General features: G+C 40.8%; 1 protein-coding gene across 9 annotated transcripts in view; it reads right to left on the bottom strand.

Annotated features, from left to right (window-relative positions):
* COBL (cordon-bleu WH2 repeat protein) overlaps positions 1-20032 on the bottom strand; it is a 276558-nt gene that overhangs the window by 169466 nt on the left and 87060 nt on the right. For 6 of the 9 annotated variants that reach the window (XM_025206108.1, XM_025206104.1, XM_025206105.1 and 3 more), the window contains exons 3-7: positions 14002-14212; positions 12833-13061; positions 10255-10299; positions 4691-4785; positions 1803-1880 (exon numbers count right to left, since the gene is read on the bottom strand). In XM_025206108.1, coding sequence (XP_025061893.1) covers positions 1803-1880; positions 4691-4785; positions 10255-10299; positions 12833-13061; positions 14002-14212 — 658 coding nt within the window. The remainder of the gene's footprint in view (positions 1-1802; positions 1881-4690; positions 4786-10254; positions 10300-12832; positions 13062-14001; positions 14213-20032) is intronic. The other 3 variants (XM_025206107.1, XM_025206106.1, XM_025206109.1) reach the window with 3 other exon arrangements.

Below are 20032 nucleotides of genomic sequence, written 5' to 3'. Positions count from 1 at the left end.
GGTATTATTATAACAACAACAACAACAAGAACTAAACACACAGACACACATACACATGCGCACACAGTTATAGACCAAAATGCAATGCAACCCAAGACAAATAAAATCTGGTGCCTAAACACGTTCCCATTTAATTTTTTTCTGTTAAAATGCCACTGTCAGATACACAGACTGGAAGGAGCCATTAAAAATCTACTTGAGGTTATAAGGCTTGTTTTCACTAGGAGTAAGAAAAAAAAACTGGGTTCACATGACTTGTCAGCTTAACAGGAGGTAAAATCCTAATGCATTCAAGGCTATTTGTAGTTTTAACACAAGTTAAGGTGAGATAAAACTTTTAACTAACTTGTGTAAAAAATATGAAGTATCATGTCTTTACTAGAAATGTATCTTGTTAGAATCACCATGAGTTACCTAAGATGAGCTAAGAACACCTCTTTTTATCCTACTGCCCCATAACACCCATTTTTCAGACCTACAACCTGGTCTGTTCAGGTATTTTCTGATGTATTTCTATCCTGTTTCAAGTACATGTATCAGGAAAGACTCGGCATACTGCTGAACAGATCAGCTACACTTACTTATTTTCTGAGGAACATTAACCAAGTAACTACAAGTTAATAGGACTATTTGTGTACTTGTATTTTAGCACATGCATAAATCTTTGTAGGATCAAGGCCAGAGAAAGTAACAGGGAATGCCAGCAGAGAAAGGTAAATACTGAAACAATACTAACACTGTACTTGAAGATGTATTGGTCTTGGAGAAGAAATAAAGGATTACACACCTGACCTGAAAACGTTCCAGCTATTGAGTACAAAGGGCACATTCCTTCATCTCTGATTTCAAGATTCATTTGTGCCTTACGTTATATTACTGTGATCTTACAAGATAGTGTTACTCCTTTGGGTAAGATTTAAGGCACTTTGCCAATTCTTTGTAATGAGATCACAGGTTTTATTACCCTGTCCCTTAGCACTCTACCTGCCTTTTCTGTCTCTGTCCCCTTGACTGTATAATTCTCCACAGACTTGCTAAATTGAATTTTTTTCACCTCACATTCCCCTTGCTTCTCCCACACTTGTTCTATCCATCTCTCTTGTCTTGGCCTCCTTTCAATGACTTTTCAGGTCTGGGAGCTGTTCCGTTATTGTCCTTCTTCCCTCATCAGACATTTTCTTCCCAGCACTTCACTCTGCTGCTGATTTTCACCTTTAAGCTTAGCATCCCTTTTCTACTAACTTCCCTTTTCTGAACACAGTGACCTGGAAGCTTAAGCTCAGGTTTCAGTGTCCTCAGATGCTACCAATAAGTTCCTCTAAAAAGTTTTGAAAAGTCCTCAAGCAATCCCTGTCCCCCCTCCCTGATCATTATAATTATCAAGAAGTTAAAGTCTAGGCTCTCCAAAGAGCTTGCTGCAAGCATCCAGCAATGGGAGGGTCTACTATTTTTAACACTTAAAAACCCCCCCAAGCAAATACTATGTTAAAAATGGCTGAGCATAGGAATGCAAAGGGATACAAATGAATCCATTTTTGCTCACAGTTTGTCATTAAGATATTTAGGTGATATGCCAGCTCCAGTGAAGTCAGTGGAACTTTTACTAAAAGGTGCTGGGCTGCATTTTATCTGGTTAGAAAAGTGCAAGTTATGTGCCCAATATGTATAGTTTGGCAGACCTGTGATGAACTTCACTATTGTTATTTCTTTTATGACAAGCAGCTAGAAAAGCAGTAATTTCTACTGACTTGAACTGCAAAGTCAAGGCAGCAGCAGCATCTATAGGCCATGTTAGTACTTACATCCATGTTCCTTTCATTTGCAGAACTAAATACATCCTCATCACCACAATCACTGTCCATCCTCAAATGTTCTTCCTTCTGCAACACAAACAAGCATCCAACACATCCATGGAAAAAAACAACACAAGAAACATCTGTTTCTACAATATGCTAAGCCTGTTCTAGTGGCACTGTGAGACCCTGCTCAGACCTTACTGCCTCCGGTGGCAAGAGGGTGATGGGGAGGGTCTGAGATCATGTCTTGTACCTGCCTTCAGAATGGCCCATAAAGAGGAACTGGTACCCTCTGGGGAGCAATATGCCTCATGAATTAGTGTGGCAGAGCACCTCTCCCCTGGGGCATAATAAGCAGCCATGCACGCTGCAAATGTGCTGCCACTGTGTGCTACTCCCTAACACACAGACCTTGTGCAAAGAGTACAGGCCACCCCAGGATGTAAAACAAACACATGCTACAGATACAAAGGATCATAATGGGTCAGAGTACACTGAAAACAAGACAAACACTCAAGCCCTTACTGGAGAAAAAAAGGCAAGAGAGTAATACAGCAGAATAGCTGACTCAAGGGAGACTGAAATACAGAACAGAAAATTTGTTGAACTTTCAAAAGTAGCAACAAGAAAGAATTGCATCTTTTATTGTATTTGTAAAATATGTATTTCATGGTCTGTTTATAGAGTTTCTGCCTTCTCCCAAATCCTTTTGTATTTATCAGGGCCACAGCCAGGCATGCAGGTCATGCAAGTAAAAATCTGGTCTGATATCTTGGGAGTTGGGTATTAATACCTTTAGGTTCCTTCGAGAAAAAAAACCCACAGATCAGAATGTCAATTTCTTTCCTCCCTAATCCCAGAAATGTACAGAATGAAAGGGGATGGCAAACATGACATGATGCTTAGTTCACACCAGACTAATTTCATTTTAGTCCTGAATGGATGTCATAGAACATCATGGTTTCCAGCAAGATTTCCAGCAAAAATAGGATGATCTTCTCTGGAGAAGCCCAGGACTGTAAAAGCAAAAATCCTGCAAATGAAACCTGAGGTATGTGAGGGGAAGAGCTTACAGGTCCCAGCAAGAGGTTTTTAGAAAGGTGGGAAAAAAGCAAGCAACACATTACATCCAGAGCAATATTATATGCAGCCAAGCTGAAGAAAAGGCAGTCCCATGTTTAAGATACTAGATTAGAAGCCAGAAAATGTGGTTCAACTTCCTGGCTTGCTGAAAACTTCCTGTTTGACACAGTGTGAGCTACAATCTCTCAGGACTTCCATTTTTCACTTTTAAGGCTAAAATAATTTCTTATTGAGGATAACAGCCCCTACTTGACTTAAATTCTGTCCCTTAAAAAGACCAGTTCAGAGGTGTCATTTACAAGGATTTCAAAAAGGGTGAGACCAGATATACAACAGAGTTTGGGTGACCAGCACATCCTGAGACATACTAAGTGTTGAGATCTTTCAAAAATCTGACCCTAACATTGGCTCTGAAACACTTTTGAAAGCTTAGATGTGCACTTCTAAAAATCTGACTCTCCAAGACTGTCCAGGATTAAGCTAATACCAACAATGTCATCAAGCATATATTTTCCAGTAAATAATCCAACATGCTTACAAACTTTCTGAGTGTATTGGTGTAGTCTTGGGAGGAATGAAGAAACATGAAACAAAGCATTCCTTTGCCAGGCTGATATCCTAGAGGGGTGAACTTTAATAGTACTTTATCACATTCATTTAGTGATGAGCACTGATACTAAGATTGCAAAACAGTTGTCCTTATAAATGTGTGTTTTTACATGTTCTCAGCTTTTTTTCTGGAAAATTCACCTTGTGGGCTGAAACTGTGCAGGTTTAGCCTCTGTGATCAGTAGCAAGTGTTTCTAGAAAAGCATCTTCAGCAATTTTTGAGATCTGCAAGGCATGGACAAAATATTCCCTCTAAAATTTTCCCTTTCAAAACATTGCTCCTGCATATCCTTCACTTACTTCTCTAAAAACGTAGAAATTTGACAATAAGGGTAAAGTTAAGCCAAATCTTGACTACAGTTAAGCCAATAGCAAAACTGTCTTTAAGGCCAGGATTTCAATGTTGGTACGTAAAAGAGACCTGCACTGGACAACAGAGCTAAACATCTGCAATATTGCCAATTTTTGCAATGTGACTGTAAGTCTTGGGTATTTGATATCTTTCTTAACATTCCAGGATTGATGGGATTCAGTATAAATCTCAAAATAAATAAATAAAAAATAGAAAGCCAGCTCCCATGGTTGTGGAGAAAGTTTAAAATCATGACAAAACTTAATCTGACGAACTCAGACGTGAAAATCAAAACAGTGAGCCCCAAGTTTACTATTTTTTCCTCAAGATTTTTAAGACATTCTTATAATTTTTGAAGGCATAGGACTTGCACTGCTGCAATTGCAGATATTACTGAACTTAGGTATTACTAAACTTACAATCAAAAATTGAAGATCATGTTCACAAAGCAGAAACGTTAAGTATTTGTTTTATATACAGAGATGTCACTTTTATTATATATAGGGATACTTCGTACATTATGGATTTCTTCATAAATGCACACATAGTAGCGTATGTTGTTAATGAGAAGGGAAGTGCCTTATTTACAAATGTTTGCCCTTATTAATGCCTACTGAACTCAAATGCTTGACATTTAAAAAACAAAGTCTTTTGTTAGCTGTTCAATACACTCAACTCCTTCAATTAAGAGCTGAAAGACATGCAGTCAACATGGAAATGTTCAAGATGCATGTGCCTAAAGTAGTTTATTCTTCTCCTACTGAACAAACCTTCAAAATAAGACACACAGAAGGGACTGAAAAGGAAGCTAGAAAGAAAACAACTTATTGAGCACAATATAAACACTTACCTTGCTGCTTCTTTTATTAACTTTGAAAAAACCCAGAAATCCTCTTTTTTCTTTTTCTATTGCATCACTGCTTACTGAAGCATTTCGACTTGTTTCTGAAACAGTGATAATGGAAAAATATTTATGCTCCTTAAAGTAAAGCGGGAGAAAGTCAGATTTTAAAACGAACCTGGATTAACTCTGTAGTCCTTAAAAAACAACTCGTGTGTGTACAGCCAGTGATGAGGGAAATAACGGAATAAAGTGCCAGATCCTGCATCCTCACTTTCATAGATTCTTAGCCAGTCAGGGTCTGGCCCACTGCTCTAGGAAGTCAGTAGGAATCTGTCCTTAGACTGGGTTTCAGATCAAACCTTACTCAAATGTGATGGTGGTTACATCTGCAGGGTAAATCTACCATACATCACAGTAATGCACTTAAGCACACTGAGTTGCTTCAGGCAGTAGGCTCTGAAACAGGAAGTAAGGTAGTCATGTCTCTGTGTCCATAAGAGTAGGGTAAGTAGCTCGGGAGCAGGCTAACTGGCCCTGGCACCTAGTAATGCTACCCAGTTTACCCAGGCCAGGAGTATGTGCTTGAGGGTGCTGTTGCAAGGGTCAGGAATTTATAAATAACGTTCTTACAGGCGTAGTGTTGTAAGATGGATATCCACATTGGTTACTTAAGCACTATAGGCCCTGGCACATATTGCGTTTATTGTGCAATTAACTGTACCATACTTTTAGACTGGCTACACATGCAAAGCAATTATTGCAGAATAAAAAGGCCACCCAGCCACAAATATGCTGCTTCAAAAAATGTAAACATTTTTATAACTGGTTTCTATCAAGTTTTAATTTGAATGTGTGGCATGTCACTACTGAAGCGGCTTAGGCCCCTGGCACATGCTTCATTTACTATGTAATTAACTGGTTGATATGCAGTAATTCTGGAGAGGCTACACGTGCAAAGTAATTATTGAATGATAAAAATACATCTTCAAAAGTGACCAAGCAGCCATAAAGAGGTTGTTTTAAAAATGTAGAAAAATGTTGTAGTTGGTTTCTAACAAGCTTTTATTTGAATATGTGGCATGTCCCAGGTCCTTCCTGGGTCCTCCAGCATCCCTCCCCTACCTTATCCCACACATCTATCTGAAACAGCAGCACAGGCTGTGAAAAGGCTTCTGTCCCCAGATGTGGAGCAGGGCTCTAGGGAATCCTTCTCCCTGCATTGGGCAAAGGGATGGGGGGATGGGGAGGGAAATTATATCTTCTGCATAGAGCCAAGTGCACAGGCAAACTCCTTCCCTGCGTAGAGCATGCACAGGGGTTCCCTTCCTCTTCTCATGCTGAGCAAAATCCAGGGTGATGGAGGAAACTCTTGTCCCTGCTCTGCACAGGGGAAGGGGTTTCTTTTATGTGTTGCTCTGTGTTGTAGGGTTAATATCCCCTTCATCCTATGCTATCCTATTCCATATATTCAACAATCTGTCATTCTGGGTCCTGCTATCCTATTCCATATATTCAACAATCTGTCATTCTGGATCCTGGCAGCCATGGGGTGCTGCTGCAATGTCCCAGCCCTGGGGTGGGGTGCGGGGTCCCTCTGCAGTTGGGAAGTTCTCAGCTCAGGGGGCTCCCAGGCACGGGGCCTTGCTTTTTGCCTTGTAGCATGGCAAGAGACACAACTTTGTGGATTGTGCATTAGATCTCATCATGCCTTTACCACACATGTAGAGGGCTACTTAGATACATCAGCCTAAACTGGGTAAAAGACAGGACATCCCAAAATGTACTCATAACCACTGAACTGTTCTGCTATTAGCTTGGATTCTGCTTTATATGAGCACTAGCCAAAAAGGAAGGCCATAATTCTTCTATAGGGGATCTGAGTTAAATCTGCAGTTTGCATAAATATAACCGCCCAGCACTGACTGAGGGCTGTTCCCCCACCCCTCCACCATTTGCTCTTCCTGAATAATGGCCTGAATCAATGCCAAATTACTTTAATCAAGGCCTGAACATGGTGCTCTGGTACACGGTAACACCCTGGACGTCACACAGAAGTTTTAACAAACTGAGAAAAGTCACCACCAGTAAGGCCCATATTTGCTTCATAATAGAAAATATACCCCAAATGACCTAAAATTCCTGCTTTAACCATAAAATAGCAACATATTTCACAAAACAGCCCCAAGATATTTCTTGTAAGTAATGCTGTGTATCCCACAAAGCATATCATTGTCACGCACAAAAGATTGCTTCTTCACATGGACAGGAGTTAGAAAGTGTTAAGCAGATAAAGCAGATCCAAGCATGAGAGAAGAGTAAATATGACAGACAATCAGAAGAAAGCAGAAACCCACACCATCCTAGATGAAGCAAAAATGCCCTTCTACTGTTACAAAACTAACAGCAATAAACTAACCAGGTCTCTTCCCTATATGGACTATAAAGCATGGCCTGCATTTGCAAGTCTGAAATGGAAATCTCTGTGCTTAGGGATAGATGGTGGCTGGACCTGTACATTCTTCAGAATTGAGTTCTTGATATTTAAGAGGAATAACCCAAGGTCAACATGAGTTAGTGGGAACTGTTTGCAACCTGTGGGAGCTTTTGACCCCCAACGTGTAAAGGAAATATCCAACTACTGAGAAACAACAGATGCACATGTATAAATACAAAGAAGCATCATCTACAGGCTTGATTTTAGGTTCAGATTCATATGGGCCAATCTCTGGATCAGTGAGGAACCCTCTTGACATCAGTGGAACTGCACATGGATGCAGGGGTTCTCACTTGTGGGTCAGCTTGCTGAAGTATGTAATTTCATGGGTGAGTTAACAGACTGCCAACATTTTTAGGATAAAACTCTATAGAAAGTTGCATTGAGCCAAGATAATGATCTCACAGACCAACAATTTGGGGAAAAAAATTCTTCCCAAGTGAATGTGGTAAATCTTGACTCTGACTAAATGGCAAGTATAAATGAGGAAAGAAGATGCTGAAGTCAAGTGGATAAATAAAACTATTGAAATCAACAGTTTCATAGTGACTTCAGTGTGGCCATAATTTTACTCAGGGCCACAATGTCAATCACAGAGGAGAGCGTTCTAACTATTCTAATTTCTGTACTAAATTGGGTAGGGGAGGGAGAGGGAGGGGGACAGATCCTGATCCATCACTTGCCATAGAACACTGAGGGCCAATTAGCTTTACTGGCAAAATGAGTCACACACTACACACATTTGTGTATGCCAGATAGCAGCCAACGGGCATGCCAGATGTTGGCTGCCATCATCCTTCACCTTTAGCGGTGGCAGTTTAGGGTGTTGTCTTGTGTTATGTCAGCATTGACAGTAATTTTACTAAGAGGTTGGATTAGGAATTTTTATGGCCTAGTTTGGATAAGAATGATCCTGCTTCAGGCATGGGGTTGGACTTGATGACCTATGGAAGTCCTTTCCAGCCCTAGAGGAACATGCGATTGAACCACTGTACACTTTGGTGCCCACTGGCATGCATACATTTTTTACAAGTTTAGGAATCAATGTGTCAAGGTGTGACCACGAAAGGTTATTTGTGTGCAGGGCTTTTCCGCTGTGTACTCTTTTCTAAAGCAAAAGCATCCAACTGAAAAGCCCACAATCTGAGAAAAAAACAGTATGATGGGAAGGGTAGTGGCAAATGCATTAACTGATGCATTTTATGAATGAAATTTTGGACAAATATATCAGGGTTTTCTTTTTAAGCCTTCCTGACAGACACTGGGTGTTGGCTGTAGCCAAGGCTAGAGATTTTGACTGGAGTGTGGCAGTGCTCCTCCTGAGACTTAAAGTTGGAGGTTAGAGGGTCTTCCCTCTCCCCTCAGAGTCAGACTGATTACCATACTTAGGGTCAAGAAGAAATTTTGCCTCATGGTCAGACTGGTATGGACTGTAGGGGCCTTCCTCTGTGATGGGGGTGTGTGTAACCCCTACCTGGGATCTCTTAAATATATATTAACAACCTTTTACAAAAGCAGGATGTTGGCTGCCATCATCCTTCACCTTTACCTGTGGCAGGTTAGGGTGTTGTCTTGTGTTATGTCAGAGTTGACAGTAATTTTACTAAGAGGTTGGATTAGGAATTTTTATGGCCTAGTTTGGATAAGAATGATCCTGCTTCAGGCATGGGGTTGGACTTGATGACCTATGGAAGTCCCTTCCAGCCCTACTTCTCTATGATTTCTCACAGAAGTTTTTACTCCACTCAAAAATTTGCAAGTATGTTACTTTGTGTTTTTCCACTAACACAATGACCCCAATACATAATAACAGATACAAAAAGGACATTTGAGGCAGTAAACACATACATTTTCCATTTACCTGCCAAAGTAGCACAATTGCAACCAGAACAAGTGCAGTGGTCATGCTTAATATTCAACATTTATCCACATTTATCCCATGCACCCTGTTTTTTTTTAATTTATTAATAAGTATGGTAGAGATTCCTAATCAGCTGAATATCTCAGGGCCCATCTTTGCTTATCTGTGAATTTCAAATCCACGAGACAGATCTGAATGTCCAACTTTCAGAAAAGCAAACAGTTATGGTCATGGAAATTTATGTAGGGTATGGACAGACGTAACACTTAGAACATTCTAAATACACTTTCAAACCCAAGAGTCTAAAAGTGTATGCCACTTTAGACTGGTTTAAACTTCCTGGAACATTTCAAAAGCGCACCAGGAAAATCAAGTACTATTTTGAGCCAGTCCTCCTTGAACTAGTTCAGTGTTATGTACAGACACAGAGCATTCTGTGCTTAGTATTGTCAGTCCTCCAGGCATCCCACAATGCAGTGTATGTCACTCCCCCCCTCCCCCCAACCCATCCAGGACAATGGGGCTGCTCTGGGATGCAACCAAGACTCTACTGCTCAAAGTTTTATTGCCAACAGAGACCAAAGACAGGGAGGGCAGATCACCCAGCCCCCTGGGAACCACAAGCATGGGTACAACGAGCCCCTCTCACCCCTCCCCAATCCCTGGCAACCCCTCCACTCCAACTACCGCCTCAATCCGGGTCTTCCTCCCTGTAGGGGCATCCTGGGGAAACTCTGAGCACTGACGCTTGGAAGGCATGATGGTCTGTGTACTCTACCAACTCCTGGAGGCATTTTGGCAGCACTGCAATCCTTAAAAGGTGAAGTTTTACTTGGAACCCTTAGCAGTGTTCATGTGGACACTTCGGTCCAGGGACATCTATGAACCAATTCCCAATCAGTGACGTTTTTGGAACAGTTTAAGTGTTATGTCTGTCTGCACCCTTATTGTCCATATACCATTAGGCAATCGTGTTAATGATATGTTGACATATTAATAGCAGTTGTTCTATTTTTGCTTTGACTAGAGACATGGGCATGTGACATTGTCAGTCTGCAAGGTAAATAAAACAATCTAGGATACAACACAGGGAATTAAACCAGCTCTTTTTTCTGCAGTGTTTCATGCCAGAATCTTAAAAATCTAGCTATCATAGCCATGCTAAAGACAACCTGGAGGGGAGACTGATTTTTCCCAAACATGGTTGTACAGTACCTCTATAGTTCAGAGAAGGTTCAGACTGAGTTTTTGATGGAGGGGCTGAAAAAGGAAAGCGTTGAAAGGACAAGAAAAAACACATTAGAGGTCAGACAAATCACCTGGTAAACCACAGATATGATTCATTAGTCTTAGTATATGCCTTCACAAGCACTGTTAAGAATGGCTTTTTCTGAAACTGGACATGCAAGGCTGCTGTTTGGAGCTGCAGAACACTTATCTGAGGAAAGAGCTTTGTTTTCATTCCTGACCTTTACAGAGGCTGCTTCAGTTGCTAAAAGAAAAAATGTAAGTAGGTGGCAGCAGAGTTTATCTTTTAACAAGTCTTTTAACTTTGAATGAAGTGTTCATGTCTTGGGCAAAGGAAGGTGCCAATCAGTCAGCTCATCTAAAATCAGCTCTTACTTACAGCATGTGTTCTTCAGCACATGCAATGACATAAGTAGGTTTTTTTAGGGGATCCCTCCCAAATAAAAAGGTGAACAGGAGGCCAACTTCTCCTTATCATTAACAACGCAAGTGCCCATTCTGCAGCCCAGATAAGCAGGTGACTGCCACTGATATCCCTGGAAACCTCTCCCTAGGAATGCCATCAAAATCTTGTGAGAAAAAATTATGTTCAAAAGACTGCACTAGATAAATTTTATTTAAATTATTACTTCTTATTTCTCTGGTTCTATGCAAACACAGGCAGACATAATAAAACATACGAGGAACATATGAGTGCCCCAGAAGAACATGTGGGCCCAGAAAATATGTTACTCTGATAAAAGGGATAATGAGATGATACAAAGAATTTTTCAGTCACTTGGTGCAATGGATTTCATATTCTGCAATGTACTAGTCAGCAACAGCATCTGCTGTTTATTAGAATCTTGCTTAATGGAATCAGCTACATATCAGAATTAAAACCAAGAGCCATAAGTCCAGGCATTTTCGGCTATTTACTAGCATACCATTCAATGGAATCCGCCGCTATCTGAAAGTGCACTCTACACCTAACAAGCTTTTTCATTACTCAATCAAGTACTCTAATCAAGTCCACGTGTGTGCATGTTCTTTGCATAGCTAGGTTGCTATGTAACAGCTGGTGACAACTGAGCATGCATGATCATAACATTTGTATGAGCTTCTTAGTTTACTTTCTTTACTTTGCTGGCGCTTATTAGAATCTCTGGTTATTAAAATAAAAATGATCTGTCGGATGTGACTAATAAATGATGGACATTGTACTGATCTTGAAATTGAATCTGCTACTGTAGACACCTGCACTTATGTTGACTTCAACAGGACTCTTCCTATATAAAAAAATTATAGTGCTCACCAGGACCTACTGGTACATACTACTAATCACACTGTCATTTTTCTTGTTCAAATATTCAAATTTAAAGGAAAAAAATGCTTTCAGAAAGCCAAAACTAATTATCTAGCAAGATATCACTGAGGCATACTATGGCTTGATAGAGAACTCTCTGCAAACACAATGCATAACTCCGGAGTGGTTAATTTAATTAAATATATAAAAATGAAAACCCGCATTTGAGTTGTGGCAGTAAGTAGCACTGTATTTTGTGGATCTCTTTTGAGACTCTCACCAACTCGAAGTGAAAGAAGACATTTCGTTTAATTTAAGGTGTAAACACATTGAAATTTAGATTATACCAAAATAAAACTGTCATTCAGAGGGATTTGAAAGAAGAGACAAAGCACCAACATAAATAAATTACGGTATAAATAAAAGATAACCCTGCCTAAGGCCATATACAGTGGAGGAATAAATAACAAAGTCAGTGCCCCTAGAAGAGCTTCTGATTGTGACAAACCGCAGGAAGCCATTTTTAATAAAGATCACTTTCTGACAGCAAAAGGAGTCACGCTTATCAACATCAGCTTTGAATTTTTAAAGCATGTTTAATATTTATGCTATCTGAATCAACAAGCAGTCTGATTAAATTTGAGTCCAGGTAGGCGTCATTAGAATAAAAATGGGAAAAAAAGACAATTCACAAATGAACAACATTTTAAAGACAAATACCTCCTTAGGTCCTCTTCACTATTAGTAAATAGCTTTGTTCATAGGAAGAACTGCATCTGCATTTATCTGCAATTGTTTCTCATAATCTCTAGTATATTTCTGCTCTTCCCACTTCTACCGGCTGCCATGACTTTTTCCTATGTCTCACAGTACAGGTGAGAGAACAGCTCTCTCTGGACACAGTCCCAGGGTATGTGCACCCCCTGTTTATAGCAAAGCTGGGAGGCAGCAAGGCTCCTCCTTCACATCTTTAGAGCAGGCCAATCACCTCCTTGACAGCTGGTGGCCTCCACTGGCAGGCTGCCCAGGAACACACACTATTTATGAGCTAGGGACTCCTGGGTGACAGCTGAGTGCACTGTTGTCACTGCTGCTGCAACTGGCTGTGCTTATACAACCCAAGTAGCTCTATAAAGCTGAAATGGATGCAATCCTATTTAAATAATAAATCAGCGATGATGGTGTTAATACCGATCAGGCCGCAGGTGTGACTCTGGGTTTATCACTAAGTGACAATAGGTGGTATTAATCTTGACTCACCTCTTTTCCTATCCCAGGCATATAGTTCCTTTATCCCCAGCTCATCCAAGGACTTGGTAAGCTCCAGCTCTTCCCCAGTGATGTTGTCCCTCAGGAGGACAACATGCTCCTGGCTGACTTCGCACTTTTCACAAATGGCAGGGATGATGTTATGCAGAGGCACCTCAGGACTAACGCGAACCACTGCCTTTTGTGTCTTGAGGTAATTCACCACCAGCCTTACTGATTTCTGAGACAGAAAAGGGAAAAAACACTGTCAGTCTCTAGATTCAGGTCCCCACAGTGATGCTTCCACCATTTAAATAACACAGAAGAGATAGATACTTGTTTTCCTTCATCTTTCAAATGCAAATCTAGTGATTCACATGGGGAAAGTTACTCTTGGGCAAAAAGTTTAAACACCTAATCTTGTTCACTGGGGAGTGAGTCATAAGGGCAATTTAGCCAGAGAGCAAAATCAGACACAGTCATGCACTAGAAATCCTATCTTAAGTATGAACTAATTACTTTCACAGCAAAGTAAAGCACCTTCAGAAAGAGTTTAAAGTTAATCACATGGAAGTCCAGAAAACTCTTCCAAAACCAAATGCTGGGAAACCATATTTCTGTTTAAGGAATAAGGATCTCTGAATTCATATAACTGAAAGATAGAAGCAGTGTGATCCATGATCTGAATCACTGTGTAACCCCTGTATGCTGAGCCACATGTACAAAGGAATCACCAAATTGGTGGAATATTGCCAACTAAGGATTCCTTGAACTGGGAACTGCAGCTCCTATATCACCTCTGCTCACAAAAGCCAGCACACTGGATGTGGCCAAGAGAAATAAAAGCCCAGTGCATTTTAACAATGTTATTTTTCAAGATACATATGTACCTTCCTTGATGATATTTAAGTGTAGTTAGAAATCCTGAGACATATTCGTATACTGTGCATTAAGAATTTTATCTGACTTTACCATTACATGATAATGTTAGAGATTGGATTGATTTACCACTCTAGCTTAACCAGTTTAGTTGATGACTATTCAAACTGTATAAAAAGAAAATTTGAGCCTCTCCCCTTCAGGCTTGAAGATAAGAAAAGTGGAACAAGTAGCAGCAGCATCCCTGTTAGAAACTGTGATAGTGGTTCATAGCACCTGTTCTAATGCCAGGCGGTACTGACCTCAGGGACCTTAGGTGGGGGTCGTTTTGTCTTTCCTTCAGGGACCTTCTCCTTCAGAAGTACTGTCTGAAGATCCAGCACCCCTATCAAAGTATTTGGCTTGTAATTCAAAGGTTGCTGTGACTCCCAAGACTTCAGTTCAAGAGTATGGTGGGCTGGATTTAAGTGGTAGCAGCTGCACAAATCAACCAAGAGATCCATCACAGCTTTACTGCAAAGAAAAAAAAAAGGGACATTCACTATTATTAAGAGGGGAAAAACTGAGTTGCTAGAATGTTACTGAAGTTTCATATGATAGAAGCAGCAGCCTAGGCTGTGGATTTGTCTCAAGCTTCGGAAAGCTACTGAAAAACAACAGATAACAGATATAAATATTAAGAATTGCATATTTTCCTAGGCAGTGCTTGTGTTTGAGTTACTGATTAACTACTCGCTGTCAGACAACAGAAGTAATAGTAGTACCTCGAGCAGCAGCCAAGGGTGGGTGAAGGGCAGCTTGTTAGCTGAGTGTACCCATAAAGTTGTAGTTTGTGTACTCTCACCTTTACCTTGGACTCTGAGTGCAGAAGACTACATGTTCAGACATGCAATGCTCCATCCTGATCTGAGCAACCAGATCCTGCTGCTCCAACTGTAACAGTTTAATCTGAGACAAAAGCTTGATGAGTAACTATTTCAATCCCAGAAAAAAAATTAAAAATTCAAAAACATTTTCACTTTGCATCTTCCCCTCCAAACTTTATTTATATGTGTATAGGGTATAAATATACACATGCATACACAGTACTTCAAAACAAAAGAGAAAAAGCAAGGGAAGAGAGAGAGAGAAAGGAAAACAGAAACACCTCCACACACTAGAACAGCCTAGTACTCAGGTTATGCACCTGGGATATTACAGACCTAAATTTAAGTCTACCTTACCATACGCTCACATCCCAAAGTAAACGTGGGTTTAAAAGTCTGTCTCCATCTCTTTCTCACTCAGTCTCTTGAGTAGAACCTGTTCCTCTGTCTAAATATTTCACTGGGCCAATGAAAAAACTCCATATCTCAAAGTTTATGGTCCTCCTTTGGGATTCGGGAGAACAGAAGAGCAGAAGGTTTCCCTTGTGTCTTCCACACTCCAGGTGTGTGTCCAAGCCACCAAGCTATGAGCTATTCTGGATTGGATGTTATTCTCTCCATCTTTTTCTCTCTATCCCCAGAAATTCCATTGTATTCCTGACAAGGTTCTTGTGGTCAATCTGGTATCTTTTATTTGAATAACTCAAATAGTTGGAAAAATTCTTCTTTGCAAGCTTTCAGGTACAAATACCCTTTGTCAGGCTGAGGAAGCATCTGCAGTTGGTGTGTGCACTCTTCCTGGATGGAATGAATAGTAACGAAGCCAGAGGCTGGTATGCATGCAAGAAGGCCAGTCCTGAGAAACGTTTTCTGACAAATGTTTTGTTGAAACTGACACGTTCATGGAAATGTTTCACTTTTAACAACTTTACCATCTTCCAACAACAACAGAAAAACAGTTTTGTCAAAAAAATCCTGTCCAGCTCTATCTGGCACCTGTAATTTTCACAGAAGAGTTTTTGTTTGTTTGTTCTTTTACAGTGGAGGAAAAAAAAGAAAAATTGTATAGACACTGCAAGGCAAAGGCATATTACTAGCGAGTAGTCTTGTAACAGCACTATTAATTTACACATTCTTCATGAAGTGGGAATGTAAAGAAGGAGTTACTAGGATGCTTCCAAGAACCCTGCAGGAGCTCCAAAATGTCCACAAGACAAAATCCTTTCCCCACTGAGGCAAAAGATGTGAGGAACTCAAGGTTCAAGTCAGTGGCTTTGTGTTCGGCTAGGTTTGGTTGAAAAATTATTTAAGATAGAATTTTAAATATTTGAAAACACGGGGCACTGCATAAGTAACAGTTCATACAAAATGCTATTCTATAAATCCACTGCACAAGGGAGTCCAGATAAAATCGAAGTGTTCTGTTCCCCAAAATGTTCAACAAGCATCAATAGTTTGTATGCAAGCTCCCTTGATGGAGTAGCAGGTCTTGTATTACCCTCCCCACCCCGGTGTTTCTCTGTTAGATATGATTACTGATTTCAAATCCCCCAAGTTGACACTTGGGAATCCCCCAAGTTGACATCTGGGAATGCACTGGACTCCTCAGAGCTTAAAGGTCTCTAACAGAAGGTCCTCAGGATGCTTCTTGGCTTCTTTGTTGGAGGAGCTGGTTCTTTGTATCTCTTTAGTCCTCAAACACATGCACATGTATGTATGCTGCACTATACATACGTGCATATGTATATAATGCATCACACTGCGCAGTAGTGGACAAGATAGGTGAGGTCTGGTCATCCATCAATATGGATACAGATCCCAGTTTGCCTATCTGTTTAAAGACAGAGTTAAAGAGACCTCTTTTCAAATAAAAACCATAGGCTGTGTGTAGACGCAATGAGGGGCATGTATGCACGACATTATAAAGTGGGTTAAATGCTTTTGCACTTCTTTAATGGTGTCGGTGTTTGCACACCTCGGCCGCATATTGCACATCAATTACAGCCACTGGAGCAAATTTAGCAGTGTAATGCGCCTTAAATGACTTTGGGTTTTAGTTTGATGCCCTAACAGCCGCGGAGCTCAGGGGCTCTGCAGGAAGCCCTGCAGGCAGCCTGGCAGCAGCCCGGGAAGGCAAGCTCTGCCCAAGAGAGGAAAAAAAAAAGTGTGAAGCCCAATTTTTTTTTTTTTCCCCAGGAGCCTGCCTGCCTGCCTGAGCTGTGTGGGGGCCTGGTGCTTCCCTCCATGACTGCGGTGACCCCTGGGACTGCCCAAGCTGGGTGCCTGCGGGCAGGTGCCTCCTAGTGGTGGGGTGCCACTGCTGCGGAGGGAAGCACCAGCCTCCCCCCTCTCCCTGGAGCCCAGGGACTGCTGTACCCGCCGGCCCGGGGCCGGCGTTCCCCGCCGGCAGCTTGCCCTCCCCGCTCCGCCACCGGAGAGGCAGGTAAGTCGGGCATGTGCACGACACGGGGGTTTAATTAGCCCTAAATTGAAGCGGTGTTTTTAAAAGCCCACCACTTCAATTTAGGGCCCCCATTTCATCTACACACACCCATATATGTTAAGTTATTTTCTATGCATTCTTGCAATTGTTTCAGAGGAGAAAAAAATCTGATAGAACCTCAGTCCTTGATATGTTCTTATAATTTATATACCAATCTTCGTTACTTGAAATAGAATGACAACATATTTCTGTAATGTGTAATATCAGATAGTTCATTTAAATTTGGCTTATGACTCGTGGGTTATTTTATAAAAAACATTTTACAGTAAAGCATTTTTTGCAAGTGTTTCTTATAACTTATGCTGGTGCTGCACCTCTCTCTCTGAAACAGTGAACTACGTTCAACATTAGGTTTCTAGGAGCGCTCACAGTTCAACAAAATTGTAGACTCCATGTCAGTCATGTGAAAAAAGTAAATTATGGTCTTGAGATGAACTCTGCTCCAGCAGACAAAAAAGTATCTCAGTTATTTTCTCATTAACTGTTGGTTACATGGAAGGAAAGAACAAAACACAATACTTCAAATGAAATCTGCAATGACCAAGCCGATTTCACTCTGAATACTCCAGCCTACCATGGAAAATATCCCCAAGCTTCAACTATATCATTTTGAAGTTTTCAGATTAAAGGATAAAAGGAAACTACTAAAACAACTTAAAAGAACAGTTTTATCCCATTGTTGAAGTGAAACCTTGAAACATTTCCTTAAAACAGCTGCAGAATAAAAGCAAAACTGTAGAAAAACAAACAGTCCATCTTCCCAGGCAGTGTATTTCAGAAAGATAAGAGTTCAAGTTCCACAGACTGGAGGCCTTTTGTATTAAAGTTATGTTTTTCACAGGACTTCACCATAAACAGAATTTCAGTACCATTGGAAACAGACCTTGTAAATGACAGTGTTCTTCCACAGAAACAAAGGAGTAGCAACTTCCTTTTTTATTATAAGTAGGTTCCATATATATAGCTCACTCTTCTGAGTGGAGCCACCACCCACCAATCAAAATGATCACCATACTTACTCAAATATAAGATGAGTATTTTCCCCCAATCAACATGAGGAAAAAAGTCCCTAATCTTATATCCGCATACAAGGATACCTCACTAAATATATTGTCTATCATTAAACCACTGCCAAAAGCAGCTTACGCTCAGCCATGGAAACCAACGATGAAGTTGATTAAATGCAGCAAACACTCAGGATGACTATAAAATACATGGCCCATATGGGGCAAATATGCTGATGGGAACCTTCAATACCAGAGCTAGCTCTGACCCCTTCCCCTTAGTGCCAAAAATGCTACATTTGATATGCTGCTAGAAACCTACCACAGGAATAGACTAGTGCACCCCATCTGAATAAGACATATGGTAGTGCCCTTGTGCTCAGTTCCCCTCAACAATGACTCTTTTCCAAGTAATAGTGAGCCACTATATTGAATACATTTTGGCTTCCACTTCATTCCCATGCATGAACTGCATCTTTCTTTACCATTTCCAATGATTCCTGTTTTTTCACCAGCCTTACATGTTTGGCAAAAATCACTGAATGGGATCCAAAACAGCTTATCCAGAATTCCTCTGTTGCCTCCTCTGTCAGCCTGTCACATATGATAAGTGTTACCCTGGCCCCCATGAGACGCAGCTGGGCCAGGCTGACCTGTGCCTCCTTAACATATAAATGTTTGGAAGATCCCAGGACTCATGACAAGAACACCTGGTTCCAGTCATCGGTGCGGGGGAGGGATGCTAATTAGCACACATCATTTGTGGGGGGATATCTGGAGTACCCACACCTACTGAACAGTGCTGACCTTGGGGTGGGGGGAGGGGAGGGGTTACCACTGTAGGCTTGTAAGCTGCCTTGACTTAACTGATGCTATTTTTTGAATGGACACCATTAGCTGCAAGTGAAACTAGCATAGAAGCAATTTAAACAACTGTTGTAAGCAAAACAAAAAGTAGACAGCCACAGAATATAGAGAAACAAGATAGAATAGAGAAGCAAAACAAGCCCAAGGATGGCTCAGTAGGTGAGAAGTAAGTTAAAAAGAAACAGACTGAGGGTGACAGATTGATGAGAAAATAACTATTGTAAAAGGTAACTGGTAAGGATCTACAATATGACGATATATGGAATATACAAAAGAGGGTTGTAAAAGGGTATATAAAGCCTAAGGGAAAAAAAAACCTTAAGTCTGGGGGAGCTGTCACCGAGCAAGAGGAGACCATGCCGGTCAAAACTGTGATCCCCAGTGCCGTGATCATGCCTGGCCAGCTGAGTCATCATGCATCATTCAGAAGGTTTGTGTAAGAATTAATTTACAGACTGCTTGGGGTTTTTGCTTGGGTAGTGGTATTGCTTAAGTGTTCAACAAATTAGGATTTGAGACTGAAATAGTCTCACTGATCATTTCATTCCATTCGTACCACCCCTTAATCAAGTTTAAGTGCAACATCATGGCTTGAAATACTGTTGTCTCTGCTGAGGCCTAACCCAATAAATTAATTGATAAATCATGAGCCTTTTGACTTTGGACTAATGTCATACATAGTCTGTACTGAATACAAGTAGGTACAGAAGTGCTGCTTAAGTGTGTTTATGGAATACCCATGCTAAAACTTGAAGCAGTTTCAAAAGAGGTAAACTGCATCAGTTCTGGGTGCCTCTGGGTACCCACAGTAATTTCCCTGTATGTAAGTTACTAGAGATATGTTTATTTCAAGATTAGTGTTTCAAATTTGTTTCTCACTTCCACGTGCTCAGAGAGAGAAGGGTCTGGCAATAAAATGGGGGAAGGGGTCGTGGGGAAAGAAGTTGGAGGGGAAGAGAACAAGGGGGCTACTTGACCCCCTGGCCCCCAGATTTATTTTCCCTGGTGTACCACTGGGAGGGGGACAAATTCAAGGCAAACCTCCAATAATTAGATTCTATACCTGGAAAATTATAACAAATTTATAAATTTA

This window comes from Alligator sinensis, unplaced genomic scaffold (assembly GCF_000455745.1).
Source record: "Alligator sinensis unplaced genomic scaffold, ASM45574v1 scaffold796_1, whole genome shotgun sequence".
In the NCBI taxonomy this organism is placed as follows: domain Eukaryota; kingdom Metazoa; phylum Chordata; order Crocodylia; family Alligatoridae; genus Alligator; species Alligator sinensis.
Note: the sequence above shows the minus strand (reverse complement) of the source record. Positions and strands in the feature narration are given on the sequence as shown.